Source organism: Piliocolobus tephrosceles, chromosome 5 (assembly GCF_002776525.5).
Source record: "Piliocolobus tephrosceles isolate RC106 chromosome 5, ASM277652v3, whole genome shotgun sequence".
Lineage (NCBI taxonomy): Eukaryota > Metazoa > Chordata > Mammalia > Primates > Cercopithecidae > Piliocolobus > Piliocolobus tephrosceles.
In genome coordinates, this window is record NC_045438.1 from 89269297 (window position 1) to 89291471 (window position 22175).

The 22175-nt window shown below is 35.9% G+C and overlaps 1 protein-coding gene across 7 annotated transcripts in view; it reads right to left on the reverse strand.

Annotated features, from left to right (window-relative positions):
- The window catches only part of DOP1A (DOP1 leucine zipper like protein A), a 110108-nt gene that overhangs the window by 9267 nt on the left and 78666 nt on the right, over positions 1-22175 (reverse strand). For all 7 annotated transcript variants that reach the window (XR_002730189.3, XM_023205192.3, XM_023205193.3 and 4 more), the window contains 16 exons: positions 19784-21773; positions 18851-18962; positions 18560-18742; positions 16926-17051; positions 13391-13525; positions 11769-11824; positions 10209-10313; positions 7387-7453; positions 7023-7167; positions 6707-6786; positions 5598-5707; positions 5176-5325; positions 4972-5033; positions 3110-3262; positions 1914-2050; positions 566-621 (listed from right to left, as the gene is read on the reverse strand). Coding sequence is in view for 6 of the 7 variants with exons in the window: in XM_023205192.3 (XP_023060960.2) it covers positions 566-621; positions 1914-2050; positions 3110-3262; positions 4972-5033; positions 5176-5325; positions 5598-5707; positions 6707-6786; positions 7023-7167; positions 7387-7453; positions 10209-10313; positions 11769-11824; positions 13391-13525; positions 16926-17051; positions 18560-18742; positions 18851-18962; positions 19784-21773 (3667 nt within the window). In the remaining variant the exon portion in view is untranslated. The remainder of the gene's footprint in view (positions 1-565; positions 622-1913; positions 2051-3109; positions 3263-4971; positions 5034-5175; positions 5326-5597; positions 5708-6706; positions 6787-7022; positions 7168-7386; positions 7454-10208; positions 10314-11768; positions 11825-13390; positions 13526-16925; positions 17052-18559; positions 18743-18850; positions 18963-19783; positions 21774-22175) is intronic.

Consider the following 22175-nt stretch of genomic DNA (forward strand, 5'->3'; position numbering starts at 1 on the left):
ATAATAATAAACAGTTATTAGTGCAGGAGATCCTTTTTATAAATCTACTACTGAAGAAGAAAATATATTCAAGAAACTTGGTCTTAAAGAACTTTTCAATCTACAAATTTGTGTAAATAAAAAATTATATTTAGTCATACATTAATAAACTGCCTCTATTAAAAAGAGTAAAAGTACATTAAATTGGGACCATCTGGAAGATCTGCACATATGGATAGCCTGGTTCCAGGTTACCTACCATAACAGGGTTCGCTATATATTGCAATATTTCAGAGACCAGATCTGACTTAACCAAAACCAGCCTGGCTCATGCAGCTGAAACAGTACTGTACTGCTTTAAACTAAATTTGTGTCTGGAGGCCCAAGGCAATGAATGCTGATGGCTTAATCCAATCTAAAGTGCTTAAGGAATAAGTGAAATTACATTATATCCAAATGTAATCAATTACATAATAATAAATAAGTATTCAGAAAAATACTATCTATATTATCCTAGATGCTGAGTAATATTCTGAATTTCAGGATATTAAAAAATGGACAAGAATACATTTAAATTACATATTACCGTGAAATATCTTCATCAGCAGTGAGTTCCTGCTCCATCAGTAAAAATACTTGTACCTGAAAATGGTGAAATAAGTGAAAGAAATGTTAAATGTTTAAACTGGATATTTAATCCTTTCAAGTTATCTTTAAGTTGTATTTTCATTAACACAAAAATTTTAGAATACGTTTTCAGAATCTTTTAAATTATAGTTAGTTTCTGAAGGTAAAACTGCAAATTCAGCCGCATAGAGCTAAATTTTGGTGAAATTGCTTGTTAATCATTTGGTGAAATCCAGTGAGATGAAGGCGAGCTTTTGTTTTTAGTGATTATGGAACAGAGTTACATTTATTAAAAAAGGAAAAATAGGCCAGGTGTGGTGGCTCATGCCTGTAATCCCAGCACTTTGGGAGGCTGTGGTGGGTGGATCACAAGGTCAGGAGATCGAGACCATCCTGGCTAACACTCTGAAACCCCATCTCGACTAAAAATACAAAACAAAATTAGCTGGGCATGGTGGCAGGCACCTGTAGTCCCACCTACTTGGGAGGCTGAGGCAGGAGAATGGCCTGAACCCGGGAGGCGGAGCTTGCAGTGACCTGAGATTGCGCCACTGCACTCCAGCCTGGGCGACAGAGTGAGACAAGACTCCATCTCAAAAAAAAAAAAAAAAAAAAAAAAGAAAAATAAAAGAAATATTAAAGCAATTATATTTGCAGGGAAACTATAAAGCTAGATTTTCAGAGAGATAGATTCCTTTTCCTTTCTTTACCCATTCCTCTTTCCTAACTCCCCAAATCATTCTGATGAGGATGAGGATGAGGATGACTGGGTATGGTTTGAGGAGGGGAACAGAAGGGTATAGGTGGGACCTGAGAAGGTTTTGCTGTTTGATAGGTTACAAAATCTCTGTGAAAGTCTCTCTGAAGCAAGTTTAACTGGGGTAGGTGCTGCACTTCAAGAGTCAGTATATGTAATATGTCAGAGCAGTTAAATCCAGCTCGGCCATCTCTATCACTAGAGGTATTGCTACAGCTATTGTAAATAGGTCCAGCTGCTATTGTCAGGACGGTAGGCCTTGACAGAGTAAAAAATGTAGTATAGTACAGACTAAACACTAAACCAGATCCAAGAAAGTAATCATTCACAAGGAGCTGGCCATCCATCTGTGTTGCCTATTTGTAAATTTAAGCTGTATGGAAATGGAATCTGACTTGTTTTACTATTTTCAACTGTAAAAAAGTATCAGTAACTGGTTTAACTACAGCTCAATTCTCTCCCAGTATTTGTTGTATCTAGTAAGCACATGGAAACTAATCACTATTTTATCATTTAGATTTATAACCTGACTGAATTAAAAGTAACTCACAAGTTCTGTAATCATGGTAGGCCAGAGTGAGGTAAGATGTTGGGGAGACATTCTTAAAAGTAATACTCTGAAAAACAGGAACACTTGAGAATGGAGAGTTGGCACCTGTGGCAAACGGAGACTCTCAACCAATCTCTCTGAAAGAAATGCAGAGCATTTTCAATAACTAAATAATCTTTATCACATAAAACTTTCTATATCATCTGGTCCAGTACTCTCAAACTATCTGTAGTAAAGGATAAACTTAAACAAAATGCCAAACTGTTGGAGATATTTTCATAAAATAATAAGAAAACTCCAATTAAACAAAGATACATGGAATACAAATGTCATTTTCTTATTAAGCAGATTCTGTCAAATAGCAAATCAAAGTTTAAAATGTTTACTCTAAATTTTTATACTTATGGATGGGATAACAGACTGGTTACTGGTCCATGGACCATACTTTGAGTAGCACTGATCTAGTCAACTTAAACAAACAACAACAAAAAAATTATAGGGACAAATAGTGTACATTTTGTATATCTGAAATTAGGAATCATTTGTCTTCTGGGAGAAAAGAAAATTCTCCCTAGAGTGTGACAACTATCATGTTCCCATGCTGGCTCCTGAGGCTGGAGGCTTTAGAGTATGCTGACTCGAGCAGCAAATAATTCTGTTCTGGAGAAATCCCCATTGTAGAGCTATTTGGTGGTACAGGGTGATGATGTGTGTACTGATATCCTTCTGGACACAGAAGGTCACCAAACCCGCTTACTGAAGTTACCAAAAATATTACATAATCCCCCTTGCAGTCCCCAAATTACAAATCTCCAGGTGTTACTTCTAGCCACAATTTCCTGGCTTTACCTTATATTTTGGTCTTCTCAGAGAACACAAATTCTTGTCGACAAGGAGAACATGCTAACATGCCTGCCTGCAGCAAAATCATCTTATACCTCATCCTCAAACATGAATTCCTAAGAAATTTGAACTAAACAATAAAATAGAGACCACATTTAGGCAAGTCCTACAACTCAGTGATGATTTCTTTTAGATGCTGGCATTGATAATTTTCGTTGTTTCAGTAGAAAAATTTCTAATTCCCAATTGATCTACACTTGATATATTTTACCCCAACTTAGAATTTAGAGAAGTATTTTCTAAGGAACCAAAATCCTATAGTTAGAGAAGATAAAGGGTTTTTCATTTTTTACCTTGTATATCTGGAAGATATTTCTGGTACTGGTCAATTTCACTGCTAAAAATAGCAAATGCTAATCTTTTAAGAAGCATGGCTCTCTGTTCTAGCTCCACATCACGGTTTGCAAAGAGATTAAGTGAACTGCTTTGAGCCACTGCTACGCGTGCTGAAAAAGCAAGTGAAAGAGACTGTGACACTGTCATTTGAAGAAAGATTATTCTGTTGTTTTTAAAAATAGCTATATGCTCTATGACATCCAAAACTGAGAGGAGCTTGGGGTACAAAACTTGATGCCCCTCTCTGGGGCAGACAGGCTGGCAAACAGATCCAGCATACGTAAGCCATAGGACCAAAATGGTAGGAGTTTTGATGGAGAGGGGAAAATTTAGAACTGTAGGTTTTATAAGGTAAAACCACTAATAATACCATTTATATAAAACCCTGAGGAAACCCTTTAATATTTGAGGCCATCTGCTTAAATCCTTCTTGTTACTTTAAAAATACTTTCTGGTATAGCCTTGCCTACGTACCTTTCCTTCCTCATGTCATTACTCACCCTCGACTCATTCTGCTGTAGCCACATTGTCTTGTTTGTCATTCCCTCAATGTACCAAGTGTGCTAGCATACCAAGACTTTTGCAATTTATTTCTATTTTTCTTCGTGATGGCATCTTGCTCTGTCACCCAGGCTGAAGTGCAGTGGGCACAATCATGGCTCACTGCAGCTTCAACCATCTGGGCTCATGCAATCCTCCTGCCTCCTGAGTAGCTGAGACTACAGGTACATACCACATGTGGCCAATTAAAAATTTTTTTTTGTAGAGCTGGGGTCTCGCTATTTTGTCCAGGTTGGTCTCAAACTCCTGGCCTCAAACAATTCTACTGCCTTGGCCTGTCAAAGTGCTAGGATTACAGGTGTGAGCCACTGCGCCCAGCCAACCTTTGTAATTTTTGTTCCCTATTCCTGGAATATTTTGACCCTAGGCCTTCTCATAGATGGCTTCTTTAGTTTCACCTTGTATATGAGCTGTTTAGCTGTTATGTAAAATCCATCACACATTGCCCTATTTTATTTCCTTCACAACTTTTAAAATTTGATTAAGGTTAGTGCAATGAGTGGCCCACTGTTGTCTTTTAATAAACATTTGTTGAATGGATAAATCTGAACCTTAAAACAACCCTATGAAGATAAAGCAGATATTCTGCCCTTTTTCCAAATGAGAAAACTGTAGCTTTGGCTAAAGAATTTGTTAAAAAATACTACAGAATCATACAATGTCACTGCTATTTAAGTTTGATAACTTTCGAACGTTTTTTAAAACTCTTTTTTTCAGATGAAATTCGAAATGGAATCCTAAACTATAAAACCAATCAAGATAAGAGTAGAAAGAGGGGGTTGGGGGTGATTCTGCCCTTCTTGACACCCCTCTTTCTTCCTTCAGATGAAATAAACAGAGCCCCATATATTTAAAGTGACTTGTCTGATAGGCTGGATTCAACTGCCTGCCTTTTTCACTTCACCATCTGTCAGTTTCTCATTCACTGAGTAATTATTTATTGAGTGCTATTATGTGCTGGGTATGATGCTGTGTGATGAGGAAATAATTAGACATGGCCCCTTCCTTCCACTAGTAGCTGCAAAAGGACAAATAGTTTTACTTATTATTTATCACTTAAGTTGTCCTCTGTAAATGTCAAGATTATATTCCCATAGCATATAGAAAGTAGTGTGCTTTCTCTAGAGCATATATCCCCACCGACACTTGACAAAGAGCTCATTCAGTAGTCTCCTAGTCTCCAGAAAAGAGTAAAAGTAAACAGTAAGAAGGAATCATGTACAGGAAAGAACTTGGATTGTCATCCTATAATACTCACTCATCAAATCTCTAAATGTTGTTTTATCATGTGTCATCAGATTGTCCATAATTGCTCTCCAACTGAAAGAGATAAGGATTACATGTAATTAAGATTATGTTGTTACTGTTAAAGAACAGTATTCTAACTTTCCAGGGGAGTAACTGATTTCAACAGACTGTGAGGTGCATTATCATACTGAATACAAACAAGAGGACAACTTACTGATTAACACAAGAGGCATCCATCTGAAAGAAACTTGGATCCATAAAGAGGTCAAAAGCTTCTTTTTTCCAAGCTCTCCGTGTGTACTGATACCCACTAAGACTGCTGAGCAGCTGGACACAAGCTCGATAACTAGGGGCATTATGTGCACTACAAGGAAGAAAAACCACCTTAACCTGTATGTCCTAACTTTAATCATCCTATCAAGTTATACATAAATGTTCCCATTTACCTAAGACAGTGACATGAAGATATGAAATAAAAAGCACCATAAGAAAAATATTATATGCATTTTTAAAATAATTATAATTCAAGGTAAAACTGTCATTTTGTAATAATTCTAGAAATGGCAATAAGGGAACAGAACTTGTTTCTAACAGGAGATGAATTAATTAAAAAAACTATTTAAATAATAATAGTACCTGTGATTTCTGAGGTAGGGCACAACATAATGCATAATATTTACAAGTAAAGGAATAACCCGCTCCTTTTCATCACTATAGAAAACCATATCCAAAAGATGAGCCAAAACCTATAAAAACAAAAAATGAAGAGTAACCTATGAAGTGAAACTGACTTTATCCCAAGGTACTGATTTTCAGTTTGTTAGAAAACCTAGACTACTAAAAATTAGAAAAATCTAAAATTAAATCTTCCTGAATCATTTTTATGTTAATAAGTTTTTCCACCATCTGGTTTTTTGTACATTGTTACTATAGGATACAAATATGGGCAAATCTTGCCATTTCCAACTGAGAGAGGGAAGTACCAAAAAGAAAAGACTTCAAGAACCTTCTGTGACAATGAGTAAACAGTGAATTTAGTACTAGAAACTATAGTATTCTTTTATCCCTAACTCAGCTAAAATGTAGTTTAGAAAAAAAAACCAAACAATTTAACTGGACTGTTCAAATTCCAATACTGTCAATTAACAGCTATTTGGCCTTAGTCCTATTGTTCGGATCTTGTAAAGGTCACTATCCACACCTGCAAAGAGGAAACAAAATGACATGGGTATAATAGGATATAAAAAGCCTGTCAGACAATGTACATAGAAATGTTTGGTAAATTGTAAAATACATTATAGTGGCAGGCTTTAGATCACCTTCACTTCTCCCCATGCTGGGCGCAGTGGCTCATGCCTGTAACCTCAGCACTTTGGGAAGCCGAGGTGGGCAGATTACCTGAGGTCAGGAGTTCGAGACCAGCCTGGCCAACTTGATGAAACCCTCCCTCTCCTAAAAATACAAAAATTAGCTGGGTGTGGTGGTGCACACCCGTAGTCTCAGCTACTTAGGAGGCTGAGGGAGGAGAATATCTTGAGCCCAGGAGGCGGAGGTTGCAGTGAGCCGAGATCACACCACTTGACTCCAGCCTGGGCAACAAGAGGGAAACTTCGTATTCTTTATAGTGATTTCTAGAAGCACAAAATAGTTTCTCAAATTATAAATTTCTCTATAAAAATTACTTGCTAATTTTTAATAATGAAACAGTCTACTTGAGAGTTCATGTGAAAAAGCTTAATATTTACCTCAGAGAGTAATGTCAATGCATGGACACTATATACAGAAGGAGTTATGTTTGCGGTTTCCATTGCAGGTGATAACATATCTATAAATAAGAGAAAATTAAATATATGGCTAGTTCCCACTGAAAACAAATTTTATATGTGTATATGTGTGTGTGTATATACACGTATATATGTACGTATATATATAATTCCCACTGAAAAAAAGTTACTTGTTATACACGAGAAAAGGGATAAATTTGTGGTACTTATAGTGCTAGGCAAAATGATTTCTTAGTAAATATATGCCTGCTTACAGATAATAAACCTAAATGAATACCTTCAACATCAGATTCCAAATTGGTTCCATCTACCATTATTTTGGGAGAAGGCTTAACTTCAAGATTTCGTCGCAGCCACGTTGTTTGTTCCAGAGAAGAACCAGCAATTACACCAATTGCATCCACTATTTTGTGAGTTACATCCTAAAAAAAATAACTACATATGTACACACATGCACACTAGTTATGAACTTCTGTAGTTTATATTTCTGATCACAGATATTTTATAATAGACATTACTGATTCCCATATAATGTTCAGAGTTGAAAGAAACTTCAGTTTATCTTACTTGACTCTCTCATTTTCAAATTGAGTGCACTGAGAAACACTTTTGACAACAGCTCTTAACTCAGACTGCCTTACCTGAAGGTCTCTTTGGTCTTTTTTATTTTCCAAACTAGGGTTTTTCATAATAAACTCATTCAGAACCCTAAAAGGGACAAAGAGAAAACAGAAACGGGAAATATCAGTCTGAAAGAAACTAATGCGATCTAATTTCTCACTAAGAGTTAAGTGGCTTAATGCTCTTGATTTCCATTTTAAATATTTAATATATGTACATATCCTATGACTCAACTGAAATTCATAAACATATTCATTAAAAGACACTGTATAAGGATGCTCAAAGCAGTATTACTTGTAAGAGCCCCAAAGTGGAAGGAACCCAAATGTCCAGTAAGGGCAGAAAAGATAAATTGTAGAATGTGGCCAGGCATGGTGGTGCATGCCTGTAGCTCCAGCTACTTGGTAGGCTAAGGCAGGATAATTGCTTGAGGCCAAGGCTGCAGTGTGCTATGATCATGCTGTGAATAACCACTGCACTCTGGCCTGGGAAACCTGGCAAGATCCCGTATCAAAGAAAAAACAAATTGCAGAATGTTCAAACACTAAACAACAATGAAAATAAATTATAGATATTATAATTACATGAACGAATCTCATAAACGTATGTTGAACAAAAGCCAGACACAAAATATTTATATATACTTATAGTTCAAAAATAAGGCGAAATCCATCTTTGGTGTTAGAATAGTGGTTACATTTGGGGAAAGAAAAGAATAGTAACTGGGAGAGGTGCGGAGGGACACATGGTGCTTTGTTTCTTAATTTGGGTTTGTAATGATATAGTGGTATGCTTACTTTTTACAAACTTTGCATTTGTAGAGTTGTGTACTAATTATTTGTATATTTTTCTATATGTGTTTTATATATAAACAGAAAAGTTAAAAAAATCCTAAATTGTAACCTAGAAATGATTTCTTACCATAACACATTAAAAATAGTACATGAAGAAAAAAATTTCCATTTTCATTATTTGCTAAGAGTCTACTCAATATTCACTGACATGATTTTTTAGAAGATAAAATATATGCACAATTACTTCCAAACTAATATGTAAAATGAAACTAAAGAGCAACCTTCATCAACTTCTATTTTTTAATTAGGTAATTTTAGAGGATCAGTACAATGGTTGGCAAAAAGGTAAACTGACAAATTTTAAAAGGAAATTGAGTTTCTAGTATAACTGAAAATGTTCAACTTTCAACTTTTAGTTTTAACATTCAGAATATGCACATGTTGAAAAAGAAGAGGATCCTTCATTCTGAAAGGAAGAAAAGGCATGTGAGGAAACAGTAAAATATTGGAGGGGAACAGCTATAGATCATAACAAATGAACTTAATTTTTTGATGAAATTAGCCAGCAGGGTTATTTGGTGATGATTCCAACAACTGTACATACATTCTCTGTCTGAACCTTATGACAACTCCTGTGTAGCTGGGACTACAGGCACGTGTGACCACGTCTGGCTAATTTTAAAATTTTTTGTAGAGACAGGGTCTCCCTATGTTGCCTAGGATGGTCTCGAACTCCTGGGCTCAAGCAATCCTCTTGCTTCAGCATCCCAAAGTGCTGGAATTGCAGGCATGAGCCACCGCACGTGGTTTCTTTCTTTCTTTACATGATCAAATATCCTCAAAGAAGAATCAACACTTACTTTCCCACACTAAGCATTTGCTGTTAACACATCTGTGCTTCTACCTCTCCAAACCCTCTCTCCTAAATCATCAGATAATTGGTGATTAGATAATCAGGATGCCTGTCCAGATTGTCAACAAACTTAGCCTTTTATTATTCCTCATCTTCCTTAACTTCTCTGAAGGTGTTAACCATGCCCTCTTAACCTCCCTTTGGTTCTGGAACAATTAAATGCCTGGTTTTCTTCTAACTTTTTGATACTTCTCTTTCTATCTCCTTTGCTGGCCTCTTCTCCTTCTTCATCCTGTTCTTTCAATCCCATCAATAGTTGAAACCATCCCCACACTTCCCACTTGAAACAGAATTCCTAGTCTAGCCTCTTTCCCCTCTGATCTAGCATACTACTAACATGCCAGTCGTGTCTCTCCTCAAAAACCTGCAACCTTTCCCACTCCCTTGCAAGACCAAATTCTTTAAAATAAAATTCAAGATCCTGCCCCACCTAGCTCCCATCTCCCTTTTCACCCAGCCTTATTCTCCACTATACCACTGCCTGTGCCCTGCTCTATTACCAAACCAGACAATGTACTTTACCCCAGAATACCCTTCCCCTTCCTGTTTCACAAAGGCTTTCTGTGCCCACCACCTCTATTCACTTATCAGGTATTTACTGGGGACCTATTAGGAATCAAGAATAATGGCAAGCAAAAAACCGAGACTGTCTATGACATCCCAGTACTTGTAGTCATGGGTGACTAACATTTATCAAATAATCATATAAATCATTAAGATAAAGCAGGAAACTCCAAGACACAGAGAGAAAAATTTTCCCAGCCTGTTTAGGTTTGGGGCCCAGCTCAAGTGACCCTCCTCTATGAAGTTCCCCTTCAGCCATGCTACATCACCCCCTCCCCTTTCCATCCCATACTCTCCACCACCACAGAACAGCTACTATTGTTAACAGTTTTATGTTAGTGTAGTTACATTTTGTATATGTATAAACATAGACTGTTTCCTCCTCTCACCCTGCCTCCCACTTTTTTTTTTTCTTAAACAGGCCTTATACATCTAGTTTTGCATCTCAAGAACACTATGAGAAGGCAGAGAGATCACTGTCACCTAAAACATCTGTTATTAATTCTTGGCAACTAGGACAACTAACATTATCCTTTTATTTGAAATAATATATTTAAGTGAAATTGCTTACCCAAGTATAAGAAACTGCCCTGGAGCTGGAAGACTCAGTTGTATAGAGTCTTTCAGAAGTATCAACAGTGACGCCCAGCTATCCACTAAATTGGGCACTGGAATTCTGCAAGATAATACAGTTTACACAAAAGCCACAATAAACTATGGTTTTCTAATAGTTTGTGGAACATTCTCTAAATTTTTATAGACAATGATAGAACAAAATTCCTAAAAACTTCATTTTTACTAATGTTAATTAGTAAACCAACATAGGTAAAATATCAACGCAATTTCTTCTTCTTTTTTTTTTTTTTTTTTAAATAGAGATGGAATTTCACCATGTTGCCCAGGCTGGTCTCAAACTCCTGGGATCAAGCTTTAGTGTTGGGATTACAGGCAGGAGCCACTGCATCTGGCCCCAGTGCAATTTTTCCTTTTTTTTTTTTTTTTTTTTTTTTTTTTTGAGACGGAGTCTCGCTCTGTTGCCCAGGCTGGAGTGCAGTGGCGTGATCTCAGCTCACTGCAGCCTCCACCTCCCCAGTTCAAGCAATTCGCTCCTGCCTCAGCCTCCTGAGTAGCTGGGACTACAGGCGTGCACCGCCACGCCCAGCTAATGTTTGTAGTTTTAGTAGAGACGGGGTTTCACCATGTTGGCCAGTATGGTCTTGATCTCCTGACTTTGTGATCCGTCCGCCTCGGCCTCCCAAAGTGCTGGGATTACAGGCGAGAGCCCACGTGCCTAGCCTGCAGTTTCTTAATCTAGACATTTTTCTGTTGAAATCCCATTTATCACATGGGATCTCAAAAGTAAAATACGACTGCAGTAATTCTCAGTTTAACTACTGATATTACAGTCACCCACTCCCTAGCCTGGTCTCTTCATTTCCCTCTTAGTTCTTTTTCCTTTACCTTTTAAGTCTCTACCTCATGTTATAGAAGGCTGTCAACTCAACATTAGTCTTTAACCTGTAAAACTAATGAAGACTATCTTTGTTTCAGTCTGACCTTAACCCTAACACTTCTCTGTATGTAAGTTCAGATTTTAGGTAGTCCTTGCTCTAGGTCACAACCAGTTTAAATACACTCAAAAGCCTGACCTTACAATGCTAGTCACAGAATACAAATGGAGGCTGAGTTTGGTGAATAAAATGGAATTATAAAGGAGGATGAAGAGTCAGGTTCTTGAGTAAGAAGTTATAAAACTCAAATCATAACTTCTGTTCACAGGTCAGTTAAATGCAAAATGGAATATGATAGTAAGAAGATATTTCATGTAATCATTCCTAGCATTAAAAAAGCAGAATGAATTACCGTATGTTCACCTATACCAAAATAATGGATTCAGTTGCAATATGCATAGTTTCGAGAGTAGGTTCAGCTTTTCATTTATGTTTAAATGATTTTATCACAATTCAGTGTTTTACTATCTAGGAATTGTCAATATCCTTAGGTCTTTAGGTTTGTAGGATATACATGGCTGGGTCATTAAGATACTCATTACTTGTATTAATATATCCATAAGTAATGTTTCTCTGTTTCTAGCAATACAGTAAGGAGAGATCAATATCAGTAATCTTACCTTTGAATATAAGCATAGAAAAACTGAAGCATGCAGACTTCCAAAGAAAGATGTTTCTATAAATAAAAGAAATCAATTTTATAGTGAAGAATGCTGCCTTTTTTCATTGTTGCAACTACTTTGTATCTTACTGCCAATTTTTAATTAAAAAAATTAAAAGAACAAAATCATAAATTTTTCATTAATGAGCCCTGCAGCTCTCTTCCACTTAGTAGGAAAAATTCATAACACAAGAGCTATTTTAAAAGTTGAAAATAGATGGAAGGAATGGAAAGACTGTCAATTTTTCCTTCCATATATCAGAAGTGTCATCCACCACTCACTTTTAAATGATTCATGTACTCTATAAGTATCAACACTATTTTAGGTAGCTTATGCTTGGTGCTATTAGAATTGAGATTTTAAATGAAATGCGTATTTAAGTCTTATTACACATATCTGTTCAATTAGTGTAGTTCAAATTTGTGATCAATTCCTAAGAGCTTTAAACATAGCCACTAAATTAGTGTTGAGTGTAATATATAATAAAAATAAAACACCTGTCCTTGGAAATTAATAAGAGGCCGGAGAATGATACTGATGACCACTGACGTTTATCAATTTGTGCTTTTTCAGTCCCAACTATTTCCTTGAAGGTTTCCCATTTTACCACACAAAGAAAAATCAAGTGTCTAATAGATTCAGAACTTAATAAGGGGACACAGGATGGTGGGGCAGGATGGTGGATTGGCTCTAATTTGTTTTCATATCCCTCATGTGTAGCTCAATGTCTGGCACAAATAGGTACTCTAAATACAAACTAAAAATCCTATGACAAATGCCCCAGTTTTCATTAAAAGCTTAATAAGGACACTGACTATTCACACACATCTTACTCCCTTTGGAAACTCAAGATAAAAGGAAAACATAATTCAACATTTTCAGATATATGTCATAATTCTTTAAAGGATATGATTAGGTCTATTTTGGCTTGGCTCAAAGTCTAATGTTTGTAGCTGGTAAATACTTTCTGAGAAAATACGACCTCTTGGTATTGCTTGAACAAAGAGCAGAAAAAGTAGAAAAGTCCGTAATATTCCTAATTTGTAGACTTTTATTTTTGCCTAGAGACAAAGCAATGTGTGCAGAGACTGTGTCATTCATAGTGTAGCCCTTGCATAGCACAGTATTACACATGGTCAAGAAATGACATTGACTGGAACTAAGGTTAAAGCAAAATTTGGGGAGTTCACAGAGTTAAGAGATTCATTCAGAAAAGAAAGCAATAAGGAAGCTGTGAAAAATGGCAACAACTGAGAGAAGCAAATCTTGATCTCTGGCTTATGTTCTTTAAGTGACCAGAAAAATCTCCCCTGAGAATTTAGTCACATGGTCCCTGACTGCCTTTGAGGTACATATGAAGATATGAGCAGTTAACTGCTCTTCACTGGCTACTGAATAATCAGAATAGCAAGTCACTACAAATATTGATAATTGTTTTGATTGAAGCAGTGTGAGGGCCACATGCTTTCATCTCTGCAATCTGTACTGTATTGAAAGGACATTATTGTACAAAAAAAATCTTACCAGCATAATTTCTGAAACAGAATTGTAAACACATGTGAAGAAGAGTTTTTTCTTACCTTGTCCTTGGCTATGGCTGGTGGCTGCTTTAAAACTTCTTTTACAGTCTGGATAACAGTTTCTGCTCTCATGACACTGATTGAACGAACCAATTCCACTAATAAAAGCTGTTCTTCACTGGCTGCAGGAATGACCTAGGTAATAAATCATTGTATTTATGTATGTATATATGTATATAAGTCTTTTAGGGGAAGTTACAGAATTAAGAGAGTATTTTATGACCTCTTCTTTTTTTATATTTTTAAAATAGAGATGAGGTCTTGCTATTTTGCTCAGCCTTGTCTCAAACTCCTGTGCTCAAAGTGATCCTGGTGCCTTGACCCCCCAAAGTGCTAGGATTACAGACATAAGCCACTGCACACAGCCCTGGCCTCTATTTAATATAAAGACCTCTTCAAGTCCCTAAACTACTTTAGGCAAATTTTACTTTTATTTTATATATGTGTGTATATATATATATATATATATATTTTTTTTTTTGAGATGGGATTTTGCTGTCTCCAAGGCTGGAGAGCAGTGGCTCAATTACAGTTTACTGCAGCCTCAACCTCATAAGTTTAAGCGATCCTCTTGCTTCAGCCTCCTGAGTAGCTGAGACCACAGGCATGCCACTATGCCCAGATAATTTTTTAATTTTTTGTGGAGACAGGGTCTCCCTATGTTGCCCAGGCTCAACATTTATTTTCTTTTTAAATCAATACATGTTCATCACCTCAAAAAATAAAACAGAACAATAAGCTTTATAAAAAAAAATTGTATTGTCCTATATCTCTTCCCATGCCCCAAAGCAACCATGCTCAACTCCTTAAGTTCTTTTCCATTTTGTCTAAATAACATACAGTACTATTTTTCCTATTTCCTGATTTTCTTTTACACATTATCTATTCATTACTTATTTTGGAAGACAAAGATGTAGCTCTCTTACACTTTTCTACCTATCCTCCCAACACTGTTGTATCGTATTTTTATTTAAATCCATATCTAATGTTCACATGATTATTTGTAGTTGCACTGTGTATTGTACTAGCATTGCATTTGTTTTATGGTACAACTTTTTGTTTTTCCTGGAGCCAATTGCTTTTTTTGTTTGCTTCATTTTCTCTGCACCTATTAAATATTCACCCCTAAATACTTCAACTGTAAATCTCTAATTACATATTCAGATACTTCAGGTAATTAATTTGTATCTTTTCCTCCCTCTCTTTTTTTCCTTGAGACATTTCTGTTAGATGTCTTTTTATTCTACCCTGGGTCCATACTATCTAGGTTTGCTACACAGTGTCATCTTGATCTCTCTCCTGTTACCATTATCCCAGAGATTCCCCTTGCTCTCTCTTTTGTTTTGGAACCCCCGTTTCTTGGATCTCCTGTCTTCTTTATTCTTGGTTTATTCCTCCTCTGGTGGACTTACATCTTCCAGTAGCCAAGAAAAAGTGAACTGATAGCAATTTTCCTTGCTGTTGTTGTTGTTGTTGAGACATTGCATAGCTGAAAATGTTCTGAGTGACAGTTTGGCTGGAGATAGAATTATGCATTGAAACTACCTTCCCATCAAAATTCCCAGTGTTGCTGTTAACAAATCTCATCCTTATTCTTTTGAATGTGACCAGTATTCTTTCTTCAGAAGATTTTAGGATCTCTTCTTTATCTCCAGTGTTCTGAAATTACATGCTAATCTTTGTGCAGATCTCTTTTCACAGTGCTACGCACAATCTGGAAACATACTTATTTCATTCCCGAGGAATTTCATTGTATTATTTCTTTGTGTTTTTCTCCTTTTGTTTTTAAATTCTGCAGAAAGATACTGGGTCTCTAGTATCACTTCTCTAATATTCTTATCTCTTTTCTCCTGTTTTCCATATCTTTAAATTTGTATTCCATTTCTGGTATTTATCCACTTTCTGTTCCAGCCCTCCTAAAAATATTGCTTTGTTTCTGCTGTAGAATTTTTAATATCCATGAAAAATTTTTAATTTTTGGAATGGTCTTTCCTATACTCTCCCTTTCTACCTCATGGTCTCACCCACTGAAGGACATTATTATTATTTACATTTTCTTCTGTTATCTGCATTGTTTGACTTTTAAAAATCTAGTTGTTTCAGTCTGTCTATCACATTAGAGACTTTATGTGACTGGTAATCCTTGGCTCTCTATTTAAATATGAGGAATAATAATATAGCTAATATTTACGCAGTGATTATTAAGTGCTAGGCATTGCTCTATGTGAATTACATATTATCAGCTATAATATACCTGATAATCCTCCTGCCTCAGCCTCCTGAGTAGCTAGGTCTACAGGCACATGCCACCACACTTCACTATTTTTATATTTTGTAGAGACAGGGTCTCATGAGGTCTTGATTTCTTGGCCTCAAGCAATCGTCCCACCTTGGTCTCCCAAAGTGCTAGGATTGTAGCTATGAGCCACTGTGCCTGGCTTCAACATGCCATGTTAAATCAAATGTTCTTTACTGCTTTTAAGTAGTACAGGATTTAAATTTTCAATGTGAGTGCTATTTACTACTGAATCTTCACATGCAAAATAATGTAATATGGTGTGAATGTTTATTTTGATTACTTTAAAAATGTAAAATCAGCACAAAAATAAATCAGGAGTTGTTAGATGGAAAAAAATCGTATTTTTTATATAAATGTAAGTTATATAATAGCCTTACTATTCTAATGTACCATGATTTATTTTCAGTATAGAGCATTTCTCTTGAGCTTTGAAACTCAGAAAGCAACAAAATTCACATATATAACTCAGCTAAGACCAACAGTAAAGTGAGACCTCATCTCTATGAAAAAAAGTAGAAAAAAAGGAACAATTTGTAAATTGTATTTAGAAACAAGAACTCTTTGAACTATCATATCATAATAAACTATAGTCAAGATGAAAACTTTTCTCCATATCCTTGCTTTGGACCCTAAATAACTAGCACTTAAAAAATATACTGTACCATATTACCATTTCCATTTAGTTTTAATATCATACTAATTTCCTTTCATTTCCACATAATACCTTTTATATTTGACCTCAAATTTTATTTTTATCTTTATTTATTTATTTTTTGGGACAGTGTCTCACTCTGTTGCCCAGGCTGGAGTGCAGTGGCGTGATCTCGGCTCACCACAACTTCCGCCTTCCGGGTTTAAGCGATTCTCCTGCCTCAGCCTCCCAAGTAGCTGGGTCTACAGGCGTGTGCCACCATGCCCAGCTAATTTTTGTATTTTTAGTAGAGATGGGGTTTCACTGTGTTGGCCAGGCTGGCCTGGATCTCCTGACGTCATGATCTGCCTGCCTCGGCCTCCAAAAGTGCTGGGATTACAGGTGTGAGCCACTGCGCCTAGCCTTGACCTCAAATTTTATTCAATACTTAAAGAAATTAAGGCAACAATTTATCTAAACCTGTCAACAAACTTTTGCTTTACACTCCAATCTACCCTGGCCCCACTGCAATATATGGAGAAGTGAAAATTAGCATGTACTCACCAAATGCAGAAACAAAAAGTGCCAAATGTCTAAATACATACCTTGGTCCTGGTGGTGGTTTTATTCTGTCTTCTTTCATTCCACACAAATGCAATGGCAGCCATAAAGTGAACACCATGATTCATTGAAATGGGGCCCAACAATTCAAGAATCTGTTGTCTCAAGTTCTAAAACAATTTGAAGCAAATGAAAGTGAAATTAAAAAAAAATGAAAACATTTACAACTAGATGGCATTTTTGGTTTCTTTGAAATAATATAGTACTTAGAGGTTTTACTATATAAATAACACTAGAGGAAACTTTAATAACATTAAGAGCTAAAACATGACTATAATTCTAAAAGAAAAACAAATCCTATAAAATGACGGCTACCAATCAGCCAAATACAAGTTGATTCACTGTGAAAAGATACTAGAAAAACACAACACATATAAAATTCGACTTATCAGGTTTGACATAGAATCCTTTAAAAAAAGGTGAGGGATTCTATAATTATAAAACACCTTCTATTTAAGTAAAACAAAACATAGAAAATATAGCTTAATCCAAGCATCAAAACTTAGATCAAATGTTCTGATGGTTCCCACCCTTACCCTTCTCCCAATTCCCTATGTGTTCCCTTGGATCCCAGATCCAGGTGGTCTGGTCTAGGAATAAAATTAGATTATTGAAGGATGTCAATCTGACAACTTGACATGGCACAGCATTTGGAAAATATCAAGCAAGGAAGAAAAAAAATTTAAAAATCAATAATCCCATCATCCTGAGATAATTACTGATAAAATACAAACTTTATTCCTTTTTCTACAGATAACATTTTTTACATAACTGAAAATACGGTATTTGTTCAATTATGTAACATCCCTGTTTCACTGAGCTTTTGAGCCCTTCTCCATCCAATAAGAATTCTTCAAAATCATGAATATTAGTGGCTATGTAATGAAACACTGAAAGGATAATTTAAACATTCCCTAATTCATTGTTTAGGATCTCTCTTTTTTCTGCCATTAAATAATACTATAATGAACACTTTGTATATACATCTTTGTATAATTTCAATTACCTTAGAATTCACTCCTAAAGTAGATTACTAGGTCAAAGACTATGAAATCTTTAAAGCTGTCTGTACATATTGCTAAATTGTTTTCTAGGAGGGCTTTGCATATTAAAATGTCAATTTAAAATGCCCTAAAAAAAAGGAACAAAGTTATAACATGTATGAATGAACCTTAAAAATATGTCACGTGAAAGAAGCCAGACACAAAAGACCAAATAATATGAACTTTTTCAGAAAAAGCACATCAATATATGGAGAGAATAGATTAGTGGTTGATTGGGATTAGGGATGGGAACAGGAAGTGAGTGCAAATGGCCACGAAGAATCTTTGTGGTAAAGGACATAATCAAAAATTGGACTGGTAAAGGACATATTCAAAAATTTAAAAAGTTGTGAAATTTGTAAATTTACTAAAAAAATTACTGAATTGTATACTTAAAAATGGGCAAATTCTGTGACATGTCAGCCATAGCCCAGGAAAACTGTTAAAAATTATTTGATAATTAATCTATGCAGGGTCTTGTAAATACTACACAAATTATTCACATATTCTGAATATAATCTTTGGGAAGGTCCTCAGACTCCTGAGCTCTACAGATTAAATATGAATTGTCTAACCTTTGTAGCTCCAAGATTAATAGTGGTAACAGATGCGGATGCGGCAATAGTCATCTTTTCTGAAGAATCGGCTTGATGCAGTATGCTCCAAAGCAGTGTCACAGAGGACATGATCATATGAAGGATTGAGAGGATTCCACTGCGTGCTTCAAACAAGTGTTTCTGGTCTACATTGACCAAAAGCTATTAACAGTTGAGGGAAAAAACCACATTACTTACTGAGATTTATAAATGGAAATATATTAGACCTCATAGTCTTTCAAAAGAAGTCAAATATTTATGCAGTCTTACTTGGTGATACTGTGTAGTTGGATCCAACAAACAGTAATGGATAATGGCTGTAATCCCTTCCAAAAGAGTAAGAATCATATCTGGTGGAATAACTGATGCCATCCACAGAGGCCTGAAATAAAATGCATTCATTTAAACACAAGTTTTATGATAGTATAGTTCATATTTTATCACTAGTAAATACAATGTGTCAGGTACATAGAAAATGTGCAATAAATACTAGATTAATAAATGGCTAAAAGAATAAATCAGGGTCTTTTATTTCCTAAACTATAAAATAAGTGAGTTGGACTAAATATACTAGAGTTCCTCTTGGCTAAAGAAGTCTATACAAAATAAACACATTATGGCCAGTGAATCTCTAGCTACTGAGGAATGGCAGGCATATTAATATTAAATAACAAAGGCAGTTTTCTTATTATTTTACATGTAGAAACTAAGGTTATTCTGAAGAAAAAAAGATAGTCTACTGGAACTAATTTTTCAGACTTCATTTTGAGCATAGGGACTCAGATTGAATTTCCCACTAAACCATGAAAATCCAAAACAAAAAATAAAATTGGATGGAAAAGATTTGTAAATTTAAATTATTTTCAGTCTAAAACTGATTTGCACTTAGATAAACAGACAAAACCCGGGAAACCCTTTCCTAAGCTTCCTATTAGTTTTGCCAGCTCAGGCAAGAACACTGAAATTAATTTCAGTCCTTGGGAGAAAATAAGTCTGTTTAAATATTCCTTCCTTTTTCCATTCTAGATTCTTTTATTGATACTCTTCCTCGAGCCAGATTGTTTTTGTGGAAAATAATATACTATTTGTAACCTACCCAAAACCACTAATTTATTTACTCAAGTTGTGACCAACTTTCCAGACATTAAGCAGTCATTTATTTGAAACATTTCAGTACCAATAAAGTTAAAAGTCACCTCTTACCTACTGTCAGATAATCCTGTTTCGTATTTGTACTGCTGAATTAGATTATCTAGATTTCTGCACAGTTGTAGTGTCACAGAAACAACCACTCTCTGTAGAACTTTTCCCATGTAAGGCAGAGTAGATGTGATTAAACCGATCCATTGTGGGTGCATCTTACATGCACAGTGCTGATGCAAAGCTCGTATCACTGCACAGAGGAACATGCCTTGACACGTGATTGGCTGAGCATGCAAATACTGAAGAGAAGTCATGGGTTGATGGGGACTGATGTGTTCCAAGTCAGATACACCAAAATCAAAACCTGTTTCATTCTCTTCAGGAATAGTCATTACTCTGTGTTCTAGAACAATCAACCTCTGAAGCACCTTAAGAAGTTGTGACTGCAACGTGCTGCCATTGTCAAATTCATCCTCTGAGAAATTAATAAGGCTGTCCTCTGAGAAACCTTCTTCCACAGCAACCAAGTTCTTACCTGCCATTTTCTCACTATGCCATTTCTGAGCACTAAAGATAGATGACAGCAAACAATGAAGAATCACTTTCTGAACTTTGCACTTAGATAACATATCAGAAATAAAACTAGGGAAACCCTTCGCTGAGCTTTCTATTACTTTTGCCAGCTCAGTGAAGAGTAGTGTCAGAATTTCTATGCTCATCATCTGCATGTTTCGATTGCCTATTAAATCTTGTGCAGTAACCTTGACATGAGTTGGGTAATGGCTACGCATGTAATATAGGCAGAGAGAAATAAGAATTTCTATGTACATAGAACTCCGGAAGTTATGATTTGAGTCCACTGGAATGTGACTATAAAAATCTTTGCCCATAACAGAAATCCGGTGTCGGGCCAATAGATTCTGAAGGAGAGACAACTGAGGAGTATATGCATTATTTACACTAGTAGTTGAAATGGCATTTACAAAAGCTATAGGGTTAGTTTTCAAGATGGCTTTGATGGCAGAGAAAGCATATAAAGTCCTGGATGAATCATACAACTGGAGATACAGGAGCACATGTTGATAGAGAGGATGAATGTTGAAACTGGGAGATTTCCGAGATCCTGGAGAACCCATGTCACTCTCAATTTCAGAAATGTCTCCCTCTCCACAGCTATACCAGTTCTCTAAATCCAGACCATCACTAAAGAATATACTGGTTTGTTTGAGTTTTTCATTGGAAGATTTTTTCTTGTCATCATCCTTTTTTCTGGCAAGTTTTACTTTAGGTTTTGCTCCTGGTTGTTTACCCGACTCCTTAACTATTGTTTCCTTCTCTGAAACTTTTTCTGATAATTTTTCTTTGAAGCTGAATTGAATACTACTGTGACTCCTTTGTCTAGATTTGGTTTCTATGGAAGCAAAAGAACAGTCATGAAGAGTGTGTGTGGTTCCTGAAATACAAGGTGAGGAGCTATTCCTGGATATTCCATTTGCCACACACTCATGGCCTCTCTCTGCAGACACAGACAGAAACTGAGAACTTTCATTACTCAGCAAAACATTCTGACTCTGTTGAATAGAGTCATCTTCAATTTTAATTGTCTCTTCATCTGGATCTATATCACTGCACTTTGGGGGCATAGCTTCAATTTCTAATTGAGATGTAACCGATGCAGATTCCACTTCGAGGCCACTTACAACTTTACATATCAGGTCAAACACTACCTGCTGAACATCATCATCTGGGGAGCTTTCCTTTGGCATTTGAGAATCCTCTTGGGCATTCACGGTTTCAGGATCAACTTCATAACTCAAGTTGTCCCCTGCAGAGGACTGTGAACATCCCGAATCAGAACTCTGAAGTATTTCTATCTGTTGGTCTGGAAGATCAAAATCAGACACAACCATTGGAATTGTCTCACTGCTGGTACTTAGGAGGGAAAGTCTGTCACTTAATGGATTCACAGTGAGACTAAAGTTCTCTATTTCATCCATGGTAAGTGGCTTTTCACCATTTCCTTTTGATGTGATGAGCTGTACTTGGCTCACTGATATATGAGAAAAACAGTAAAAGAAGAAAAATACAAAATGCGTTAAAATAATTGAAATGTAGACTGATCAAAATTTTTAATCATTAGTGTCATCATCTACTTATATTTTCCTACTAAAATTACATTTTATTTTATTGCAGGTGAAAACTTTGTTTTATTTTTCCTCCCTAATACCTCACTTTAGTTATGCTGTTTCTAAACTCTCTAAAGAGTTTAAGATTAGCAGCAAACCACAAATATATAATTAATTTCTGTATTTCTTAGGTGGCATACATTAATGACGGTCTTCTTTTAGAAAAGGTGGAAGGCTTAGTGACATACAAAATAGTACGTACCAAATGCTAGCAAATTTAGGGAAAGAATCATGATACCATTGATGAGATCTGGCACTGATCTCAG